This window comes from Rhinopithecus bieti, unplaced genomic scaffold (assembly GCF_001698545.2).
Source record: "Rhinopithecus bieti isolate Rb0 unplaced genomic scaffold, ASM169854v2 scaffold_1887, whole genome shotgun sequence".
Lineage (NCBI taxonomy): Eukaryota > Metazoa > Chordata > Mammalia > Primates > Cercopithecidae > Rhinopithecus > Rhinopithecus bieti.
In genome coordinates this window covers 1,792,007-1,804,345 of record NW_016803685.1, presented here as the reverse complement: position 1 = coordinate 1,804,345, position 12,339 = coordinate 1,792,007, and the positions used below count along the sequence as shown (strand labels likewise).

The 12,339-nt window shown below is 34.7% G+C and overlaps 1 protein-coding gene across 1 annotated transcript in view; it reads left to right on the top strand.

Moving 5' to 3' along the window:
* Nucleotides 1-12,339, top strand: part of PTBP2 (polypyrimidine tract binding protein 2) — a 93,979-nt gene that overhangs the window by 76,270 nt on the left and 5,370 nt on the right. Inside the window, 3 exon segments of the mRNA XM_017850625.1 lie at nucleotides 6,320-6,474; nucleotides 7,960-7,993; nucleotides 8,411-8,503. Of these exon segments, the coding sequence (XP_017706114.1) occupies nucleotides 6,320-6,474; nucleotides 7,960-7,993; nucleotides 8,411-8,503 (282 nt within the window).

The window sequence follows — 12,339 nt, the reverse complement described above, 5'->3', positions numbered from 1 at the left end:
GGCGGGCATATCACTTGAGGTCAGGAGTTTAAAACCAGCCTGGCCAACATGGTGAAACAACTCTCTCTACTAAAAATACAAAAATTAGCCAGCTGTGGTGGTGGGTGCCTATAATCTTAGCTCCTCAGGAGGCTGAGTCAGGAGAATCGCTTGAACCCAGGAGGTGGAGGTTGCAGTGAGCTGAGATCATGCCATTGCACTCCAGCCTGGGTGACAGAGTGAAACTCCATCTCAAAAAAAAAAAAAGGGGGGGGGGCGCTTTAGAGTCCTACCACGAATGCTCTTCTGTTCAGTAGTACACAAGACTAATAACTACCAGATGTTGTGAACAGGGAAAAGAAGACCAAAAGAAATCATAAATTACTTTGGATGGAACTTTTAGAATGGAAGATGGAGGGATAAATTTGACATTTTTCAAAATCATAAACTCTCACAAGTAAGGGGAACCTAAGGAGACAAGATGATTAGATGTAATAGGAGATACTGGAACAAAAAAAAGGGACATTAGATGCAAATTGAAGAAATCTGACAAAGAACGGACTTCTGTTAATTTATCAGTATTGGTTGATTAATTGCAACAACTAATAAATTGCAATACCATACTAATGTATGGTGCTAATAATGGGGGATCTGGGGTTTCCAGGTTATATAAGAACGTTGTAATATCTTAAATTTGTTTGTAAATCTAAACCTTTTAAAATAGCTAAAAATTATAGATACAATTTCTAAATGATTTAATTAACAAAACCAGTTTAATTCTTCAGTTGAAATGAGCAAGGTTAGGGATACCAAAGGAAGAGAACAGATACATAATTTATATCACTTCTGTCCGGACTTAGGGTCTCTTGTCATATACATGGCTGGGCATCCATCAGCTTCTGTGGAGGAAAGGTTAGTAATAATAGTGTCAGAACTAACATGAGAATTTTAGGAGATTGCTGAGTCACTCACAATGTCTGGGTGACCCATCTGATGAGGGCCATTTCACATGAAGAAGATTCCTGCAACACCTTCTTTTCTTCAGCACATGATCGTTTAGGAAGCTCTTTTACATTATTTTATCTTTATAACAATCCTCGGAGTAGATCGAGTGTTTTTATCCCTCCTTATCAATATGTGAAAACAGTTTTTTCTGCATATCTGCTGCCTTAGCTAAAGATGCAAATCATTAAAGTTAAAATTATAATTTCTGTAGCTAAAAGTAATCTGTTAGAGCCAGTGTATACAATATGTTTAATATGCTTTCTATAACTCTCAAAGGGCCCATGGTGAGTTTACTGTCCTCTCATTTAGCTGGGAGTTAAGAACAGAATTATTTTCTAGAATGTATTATGATATGAATAGTGCATCATGAAATATTTTGTAGGTTTTTATATGTTTATTGCAGCAGACAGCATTGAGATTAAACCTAAAATACCTGACTGACAAAGTAATTTTCAGACAAAAGTATATTGAGGGAAATTGGAGAATCTTCAGAGGCTTTAAAAGTCCAGGAAAATCTTAGACTACTCCAGTGATTTAGAACTGTGTTAAGGTAGCCTAAGTAGTTTTTCTAAGTTATCAGCCGAGGGGAGGAAATAATGAAAGAGAAGTACATACTAGTGGGATTAAGGACAGTTGGTGGCTCCTCTTACCTATTAAAGCATTCTTACACCATACTATGAACTGTGTAAAAGGAAGGATCATTGGACATAATAGATCACCTGACAAGGTGGCCCAGAACGGTGGAAGTAAATCGACAAGTGAGGAGACTGAATTAGCATTCAGACAGTGGGGACCTCACACCTTGCATTCCCCTTTTTGGTAAGATTTTTATTACCTCCTTAGTTGGAAAGAGGTAAATTCCTCTATTTCGAGCCCAAATTTTCTGACGATTGATAGTCTTATTTTACTAAAGTACAAGATTATTTAGTAAAATAAGCATTCTCTTGCTTTTTTTTTTTTTTTTTTTTTTTTTTTTTTTTTTTTTAATGTTTCAGATCTGTCACACTAAAAAGGGCTTTAGGCCAGGTGTTGTGGCTCACACCTATAATCCCAGCACTTTGAGAGGTCAAGGTGGGAGGATTGCTTGAGGCTAGCAATTTGAGACCAGCCTGAGCAACATAGTGAGATCTCAGTCTCTACTAAAAATAAAAAAAATTCCCAGGCCTGGTGGCATGTGCCTGTAGTCCCAGCTACTTAGGAGGCTGAGGTGGGAGGATTGCCTGAGCCCAGAAGATAGAGACTGCAGTGAGCCATGATCATGCCACTGTACTCTATCTTGGGTGACAGAGTGAACCTTGTCTCAAAAAATAAAGGGTGGGGAAGCTTTAGCCTAGACTTAATTCTCAATTACCATTATAAATTTATTTTAATTATTAACTAATTATTTTAATTCTCAATTAGTGTTTTTCCATGATAAGGCTTGATGTTCTAAACAATATCATACCACCAAGTTATCTCTACTGGAAAACCCAGATTTCAAGAACAAAAAATGTGTTTTGAAAACAATTATGTCTTAAATATTTAAAATTCTTTTTGACTGCTTTTCACCATCTTTAAATGTTTTTGGTAAGTAATTTTCATTAGATTATTTGAATGTATAGTGGCACGGTAAGGTTGTATCTCAGATATGAAGAGATTTTTCATAAAAATGAAGTGTTAACCTTAGGCCGGTATGTTTAGATCAATACTGAATTTAAATAGATTGATAACTTTTAAATATACTTTATGAATTTGTAATTTTCCTGAGATTTCAAGAGGGAAAAATGAGTAGGAGATGACTGAGAGCTGTAAAGTTTGGGAGTGTCAATTAACTCAGCATTCTTTTAAAAAATATATGTCATGTATTACAGCATTTTCTTTTATTTGAAGTGAGTAAATGTTATCTTTTAAATTCCTTAGTAATTTTTGAGCACTCCATATGTACAAAGCATGTGAATATTTGGTAGCGTTTTACAAATGTCCAGAGATTTGTGAGAGTTCCTGAGATCCTTATAGGGGGCCTACAAAGTTTAGTATTACTTTTCATGGTAATACTAAAATGTAGTTTGCCTTTTTTTTACTTTTTCTCTTAATAGCGTACAGTGGCATCACTCTGAAGGCTAATAGTATGTGTGTTTGTGTGCTTTAAAAAGTTAGTGGTTTTGGCCAGGCACATTGGCTCAGACCTGTAATCCCAGTACTTTGGGAGGCTGAGGCAGGCAGATCACCTGAGGTCAGGAGTTCGAGACCAGCCTGGCCAACATGGTGAAACCCCACTCTACTAAAAATACAAAAATTAGTCAGGCGTGGTGGTGGGTGCCTGTAGTCTCAGCTACTTGAGAGGCTGAGGCAGGAGAATCGCTTGAAGCCAGAAGGTGAAGGTTGCAGTGAGCCAAAATCTTGCCGTTACACTCCAGCCTGGGGGACAAGAGCGAGACTCTGTCTCAAAAAAAAAAAAAAAGTTCTTGGTTTTAATTTCTGAAATGATAACCATTAATAGAACCCAAATTAACAAAATCTCCTTGTGATCCTTCTTAGTTTTTAAGACTGTAAAGGGGCCTGAGACCAAAATTTGAGAACTTTTCACTGTGGGATACAAAGTTTAAGACAATTATAGTTAAATAACTAGGAGATACAGAGTATTTTAATAAAGAGTAGATGGTTATAAGAGTCAAGGGATGTACAGAGAAAATGCTAGTGATGGGCAGATTTTTTTGGTAACTAATTTTAATTCGACAGTGAAGATTTTTTGGCTTAGTGGGCCCTTAGAATTGCTTCTTCCTGTTAGAATTGAAAGTGAAACCAGAAATTAAAATGATTTAATTTTTTTATTGTGGCAAAGATCTAGTCCAAATATCTTTGATGGACTTTTTAAAAAAACAGACTTTTTATTGTTAAAAGGGAATTTGAGGCTTGGTACTGAACTTCTTCTGCATGCCATATTGAAGTTGGTGGTTTTGTGTGTGTTTGCCATCAGTTGGATCTCATAAAGACTATGGAATTTAATAGAATTTTTAAGTTACCATTTTTCCTAGAAGGTAGCTAACTAAAGGCAGGAAAATAGGAGAATGATGCAACAATATAATGACTACATCTGGAGTTTCTGCTACTAATAAATAATTGTATTGTCAACTTTAGTCGAATATTCTGTGCATTCAGTCAGAGCTATCTGAAAATACTGACGAATAGTATTACACTGTGGGGAGGTCACTTCTCAAGACTACAAGAAAAAAAAATGGTTGTGTGTAGGAATGCATGCCTGGGAATTAGGAATGTATGCTTGACAACAAATGAACGTATCTATTGAATGTTAAATGAGAACAACTTACGGGGAGGATAGTGAGAGGTATAGTGTTTAACATGGAGAAGTTAGTAATATAGTAGAATATTTGGTTGAAAAGATCCACATTGGTGTATTCAAAGAGACACTGAAGACTATTATGTATTAGTAAGTATTTAACATGAGAATTTTTTATTTTAAAATTAGATTCTAATTTCTGAGATTTACTTTAAGAATAAAAGGGGATGGCCGGGCGCGGTGGCTCAAGCCTGTAATCCCAGCACTTTGGGAGGCCGAGACGGGCGGATCACGAGGTCAGGAGATCGAGACCATCCTGGCTAACACGGTGAAACCCCGTCTCTACTAAAATACAAAAAACTAGCTGGGCGAGGTGGCGGGCGCCTGTAGTCCCAGCTACTCGGGAGGTTGAGGCAGGAGAATGGCGTAAACCCAGGAGGCGGAGCTTGCAGTGAGCTGAGATCTGGCCACTGCACTCCAGCCCGGGCGACAGAGGAAGACTCTGTCTCAAAAAAAATAAAAATAAAAAAAAAATAAAAGGGGATGAAACAAGATTGGCCATGAGTTGATCATTGTTAAAGCTGGGTGATGGCTACATAGAGGTGCATTATTATAGTCTCTTTACTTTTGTGTATGTTGGAAATCTTCCAAAACAAAATGTAAAGCCATAAAAAAGGTAGCAAAGTAAGAAAAAAGGAGAGCCAAAAAAAAGGGTATAGACAAAAAGCTGTGAAAAGAAGCTCATCAAGAGCAAGAGTATTAAATGAGAAACATATGCCACTGACAGAGTTCTCAGAAGAGATAAAGGCTGAATTAAAAAGAGATGGAGGGGAAAGTTTTGTAAATCTAAAATTTAGGTTAAGGATTGTGAATATTAAAGAGCACTTCAGGCTGCCAATGAAAGGTCACAGTAGTTTCTATAAAGTAAACAGATCAAAAACTTGACTTTTAAAAGAGTAAGATCTCTAAAACCAAAGGTAACAGCAGATTCTTATGAAATGCACCAGAAAGCTGAAAAGAAAGAAGAAATAAAATGTGAACTTATGGAACAAGAGTGGTAAAGGCCCGTTCTACTCAGGTATGTTATGAAATCAGATTCATTTAGTTTGGGTGTTTGTTCCTCTATGTTGGGAATGTAAAAAAGAACATACAATTCGTTTGTTTAGTGAACCAATATTTATGAGAAACAGGCTGGTGTGTAAGAATTTAAGGGATGAAAGTATTCCAAGCTGATTGGTAATTGAAAAGTAGATGAAGGGTGCTAACACAAAAGGGAATTCTGTCTAGAATAAATGACTGAAGAGATGGTGACTTAAAGGTAGTAGGACAGCAATAAGACTGGAAACTACAACAATAAAATAAGGAAATGATAACATAGATTGGGAAAGGATAGGAAAATACTGAAACAAAATCTGTGTTGTAGTGATGGTTTCTTGTTCTTTGAACTGGGAGAGTGTTGTGTTGAAGAAACTTGTATTCATTATAATTACTTGAGTGTATAATTAAGAAGGCAAGCACATTTTGCTAAGATTTTCTTTATTTGCATGAATTAAATAATGATATTCAGAGTGATTTGTCTCTAGGAGCTGAAAGACTACTATCTTTGTTTCTTAAGCTGTAATTATTTGTCTGATTTCAAGTGTGAGTTTATGAAGAAGATAGCACTTGCAGAAAATAGTGAATTACCATTATGTATATCGAAAGTGATACTTTTTTACATTTGGCTTATTACTGTAAATCATGGAAGTGAATTTTCCAAGTCTGTGACTTGGAATTATATTCTTCATGCTTTGTTTGCTTTTCCAGAGGAAATAGAGTATTATATATTTGATATTTTAACATAATACAGGTATGTACTTTAGTTCAATTAATGGTTTTGTTGAAATCAATTATTTTTCTCTACTACACATCAGCAAACAATTTTTCTAAACACTATAAAATTAACTTTCAGGAACCATTTGGAATGGTCAGCTGTAAGCCATGCAGCCATCGTGCTTAAATTGGTTTTTGTAAACGACTTGTGTGTGTTTCGTAAAATATGCTTTATTTTAAAATTAGGGCTTCCTGTTGCAGCTGTTCCAGGAGCTCTGAGTCCTTTGGCTATTCCAAATGCTGCTGCAGCAGCTGCTGCAGCTGCTGCTGGCCGAGTGGGTATGCCTGGAGTCTCAGCTGGTGGCAATACAGTCCTGTTGGTTAGCAATTTAAATGAAGAGGTTAGTAAAATAATCTCTAATGTTTATTCTTTAACTCCATTTCATTTGTGAAAGTTTTTCATGTTTATTTCATTTTGCACTTGCCTTTCTTTTTATGTACATTCATTAGTCAAAGTATTTTCTGTATGTTTCTACTTCTGAATAAAATCTATGTATTGTTTAGGTAATACTTTATTTCCTTAAACAGTCATGTCTCTTTATATCTATATCTATATTTGTATATTTTTTAACATAACCTATTTTCCTAAGAAAATATGGTGAAGTACTGTAGTTTGGCTTATCATTTTGTTGTTCTCAAAGGCAAATGTGATCTAATTTGCAAATTTAACTGTAAAACAATTTTGCTCTTTGCCTTTTCTAATTATTTGCTTGTTCATTTCATGCTTATATGTCATTGCATTTTTTTTAAATCTTATTTTATGTGAACTACTCTAATACATTTTTCTTTGAAGGTTCTTCCAAAGATCTTGACGAGGCACTCTTCCAGTCTTTCTTAGTAATTTTTTCTTTGCAGTTATTAGTCATTGTCTTCTAAAATATTTTTTAACTTTATTCCCCACCCCTCCTTCCTGACCCCTGACCCGCCCCACCCACCTCACCCAGTTAAATAAAATTTATTGCTAAGTTATTTTCTTTAGTTGTACATTTTATGTCTGGTATATTTTATTTTGAATGCTATGAAAGCTGGTATGAAATGTGGGAAGCTCAGTGTATCAGTTTATGATGTCTAATTTGAATTTGTTTCATTTTTAATTGGCCTCTGTTAATATGAACGTTAGCTTATTTTATCCATTTAATACTATTACCATTCACAGTTCTGCATGCTAAAATGTTTGAATCAGAGTGCCTTTGTTTTTATTTTAAGACTTTTGCCTGCATTTCATAACCAGCCATGCTTATGCAGTTAAAGTTCAAAGTTAAAAATTCCTATGCATGCTTTCCTTCCCTATGTTGAGATGAAATGCTGTAATTTACTCTTTGATATAGATGTACTTTACCCATATTTGTCTTGGATGACTACATTTTACTCAGTTTTTCTTGTACAGTACATAAACCAACCATTTTCTGACCAAATTCCTGCATTTCCTATGTACTGACCTATATTTTATTTTGTTTTTGTTCCCCAATTCCTTATTTTTTTCTTCTGCATTGCTGTTTCCCTTCCCCATTTCATCCTTTTCCCTGTGTGTTCACCTTCCCTTTCCTTGTCTTTTCCCAAATGCCCATTCCCTTCCCTGTCTTATCCTTTATTTTCCTTGTCCTTGTCTTCATTCCCTGTCTCCATTCCCTATGTTCATGCTTCTGTGCTTGAACAAATGTTCCTCGGACCAACTTGCCCCAATTAACCGCCTTGAACCATGATCCATGACCACCTCACCATTCTGCGGGAACCACCCTTCGTTATGGATGATCTGTTCATCTCCGCTCTTCCTCGACTCTTCTCTCTTCTTGTCTTACGCTGCTTGCTCTTCTCTCCTTCTAAAGATGGTTACGCCCCAAAGTCTGTTTACCCTCTTCGGTATGTTATTGTTAGCACTATACTTTTATTATTGATTTGATTTTTGTTTCACCTTAATTCTTATTTGTAGCTAGCACTTTGGCTTAAAGTTGAATAGTAAATCTTTTGCTATTTTTCTTTGCTATTTAAAACTCTCCATAGACACAAAATTTGTTTTAATGCATGCTAATTTATTTTGCATGGTCTTTAATTTAATATCATTCACATAGCTTTGAGGGTTTATCAAAAATTATTCTTTTCAAAATTCACTGTTCAAAATCTTGATCTTCTTTATTCATTTGTGAGAATGATGAGATTGAATGAGTGATCATGTTGATGTCTGAATGTTTCATTGATATGTCAGAAAGATAATCTTCAGGTGACTTTCACATAAAATTAATTCCATTTTTGGATTACCTCTCTGTGGCTCCAAAAAAGGTGTTTATGGAGATGTGCAGCGTGTGAAGATTTTGTACAATAAGAAAGACAGCGCTCTAATACAGATGGCTGATGGAAACCAGTCACAACTTGGTAAGATTAAACTGTGTTTCATCTGTACATCTTCACTTCTGCTTTCAAATGCATAATGTGAACCTGTGAATAAAAATAAACTCCTTTACATCAGTAAGAAATTATTTATTTTAATGGCCAGGGCTCAAAATGTCATTTTAATGTGAATAGTTGTATGTGATGAACGTATTTGTATTTTTCTGCTATCCTCCTCCTGTTTTTCAAATGCACTCATAATAGGAAAAGATTTTAGCTTCAAAATTGTAATAATAGTTTCACATGAGAATTATTTATATTGAAGATTCATAGTGATTTTTATTCTAGCTACTCCTTGTTAATAGAAGCTAACTGTTCATATAGTCCATAGAATCCTTCTTAATGCCATGTTATTTTAATTCTTGTAAAGTCTTGCGATACCAGGTTTACAAAATGAAAAGCTTGTACTAAAACACTGTTGTTAATCACTTTGGAAATCTTAAAAGGTAGTTTAGTCAAGTTATACTTTATATCATTACTTAAATAATTGATTATTTTAATTAAACTTACGTCATTTGACTTCATATATAGTCAAATACATAAATCTAGAACACACCTGCACATTCACACCAGTGATTGACTGTAAATGCCAGGATGTTCTTACAGTTCTGTTCATTGAGATTCAGGGATAATGGTGCCTCAGACTGATTGTATTCACATTGTTAATTTGTAAATTTGCCATTTTTGATGTTAGGACGAGTGTATTTTTGCTTTTATATCCCTGTGAGACTCAGATGAACAACTTGTTACACTAGACCAATTTTGGCCTTTGGCATCACATAGAAAATTTTGAATTTCAAACACATAATAGGTTTGAATTTTAGTGTTTCTTGGCAATACTCTTAGCAACTCAGATGAGGTATAAAACTATCCATCTGGCTCTCCATTTTTAAAATGGTTGTATGTGTCTTAAAGAGGTATGAAAGTGCTGATTATGTCATGATCCTTAGTATATATTTTCCTCTGTGTGCACTTCTGTACTCTGGTTGGAATAGTACTGTTGCTTTCATACATGTTGTAAGTAGCACTTGGCAGTACTTCATAATCAGAGTGTTCTCAAATATGTCATTTTTTCCCCTAATTGTTTGAGGTATGAGTGGCATTATGTGTCATTTAAATAAGGGACACAGAGTCTTTATAGTTGATAATTACCTGTGGTAGAGTTATCTCAGATCTTCCAGATAGTTTTTGTTTTATGTAAAGACTGTTTTAAGTAATATTTTAATTTTTTGCCATACTTGTAATCTGCTTGGGCTGCCATAACCAAAATACCACGGACTGAGTAGATGAAACAACAAAAATTTATTTCCTCAGAGTTTTCAGAAAAACTTTGGGGTCTAGAAGTCCCAGATGAAACTGCTAGCAGATTGTTTCTGGTGAGGTCTCTCTTGACTTGCAGCCAACCATCTTCCCCATGTGTCCTCATGTGGCCTTTCCACTGTGCAGGTGTGTTAAGAGTCTCTTCCCCTTATAAGGATACTAGTCCTGTTGAATCAGGGCTCTACCCGTAATGACCACATTTAGCCTGAATTACCTCCTTAAAGGCCCTGTTTTTAAGTACAGTTACATTGGGGGTTAGGACTTCAGCATACAAATTTTGGGAGGACACAATTGAGTTAATAGTACTTAAATTTGTAAATCATTTATCCCCAATTTTATAAGATATTGTCATTAAAGTTTTGACTTGCTAGGAGGGCTTATAATTTTTGGACTATATGCAGTAAATAATTCATCATTTCTCATTGCTGCTAGGTAGATTTTTGCATTCTTGAAGTATGTGACCATAAAAATAGGTACTGACACCATCACTTCCTTTAAAACACACACACCCACACCCACACCCACACCCACACAAAGCTCTGTGGTGTACTATTGAGAACAAATAAATGAGGCCGAAACATTTTTTTGTTTCTGAACTCTATTCTTACTCTTTTTGGTTTTCAAGGGGACTCTATTTGTGAGTATTCATTGCAGATGTCTTTATGCTTAAGAGGTAACATGGGAAAAATAAGTGGCAAGGAAAATTAAGAGAGATACTCAGAAATGTTTAAATGTCAATGGAACTGTAAATCTTGCAGGCCATGTTACATTATTTCAGACCAGAGTTTTAAAATTTGTAAACATTAAGGTGTTTTCAAATATTAATACTCTTAAAATTTTTCTTGGAGTATTATTGGGTAATATTAGAGTATTACTGTATAATTTGTAAATTCTCATCTTTAAAAGTAGTATATTGATCTCCAAGATGAAAATAAATTCTAACAAGATGCCAACTAGTAGTTTATTCATAGTAAAATAATTTAGTTTCTCTAGTTCATGTTTTCAAGAACTATTTTTTTAAATGCCTGCTTTTAATATATAGCTACCATCTCAAAAGTAAACTTACTTCTTTTTTATAATAAGCCTTTACTTTACAAAATTATATCAAAATGTTCTGTAAAGTGAGTGGAAATCATTTTGCTGTTATGATATTTGAACAATTTTTGTGTATATTGGTTTTCACTTCCACTGTTATAAATAATGAGTAATTGCCACACTTTGGGGGCATTACTGTTTTCATAAAAGAGAGATTTTACCCTCCAAAACAAAACAAGGGAAGGAGAGGGAGACAGCAAATTATATGAAGAAAATAGGGAAAATTAAAATTATGGTAGAATCAAATTCTAATGCATCAGTAATAGTGAAAATGTAAAGGAATAAATTTGTCAACTAAAAGATTGTCAAACTTAGTATTTAAAAGCTACCTGTATACTTTTACAAGAGACATGTAAAGCAGAAGGATGGAAAGATTGAAAAGGATGTGAAGAGATACTAATATACTGGGCAGATAGTAAGCAAAACAAAACTTAAATACCTTTATTAACTTAAGACCGAGAATTGATCAAGGATTTAGTTCACTGGGAAGATATAACAGTTTGTGTATACGTGTGCCTAGTGAAATAGCTTCAAAATATATAGTAAGCGGATAGAACTACAGGTAGACTTGAGCAAATCTATTATAGTGGTGGATTTCAGTTCACCTTTCTGAATTACATGTCAGACTGACCCACAAAAGACAAAATCAGCGAAGATACAAATGATACAGTTACCTTAACAGAATTATGTGTCTAACAGTTACATATCCAATACAGTTTTTAAACACATATGGGACATTTTTGAAAAATCAGCCACATACTAAACCATAAAGCAAGCTTCATCTAATTTCAAAGAGTATCATACAGACCTCATTCTCTGACTATTGCACAATTAAGTTAGAATTAATAACAAAAAGATGCATTTAAAATCTGTGTCCAGAGATGTAAAAATAAGTCTCAGTATTGCATGAGTCAAAAGTTTGTTTTTTTGTTTTGTTTTGTATTGTTTTTTGAGACAGTGTCTATTTCTCTCCCCCAGGCTGGAGTGCAGTGGTATTGTGGCTCACTGCAGCCTCAACCTCCCAGGCTCAAGCAATCCTTGCACTTACGCCTCCCAAGTAGCTAGGACTACAAGCATGCATCACTTGCCCGGCTAATTTTTTATTATTATTATTTTTTGTAGAGATAAGTTCTCACTATGTTGCCCAGACGGAAGTTATTTTAATGGGAATATAAAAATACTTAAGCGATAAAGTACTATATATATGTATATAAATTAGATATATGTGGTACAGTGAAAGAGATGTCTTGACGGGAAGTTTTAACTTTAAGAATAACAGTGTTACCCCCAGGGAAGGAGATATTAAAGATAAGACTAGAAATCAATGGTATAAAAGACAGTTGAGAGAAAAAAACATGCCACAAGTTGGGTTCTTTGAAAAGACTAAAGAAATAGACAAACATCTA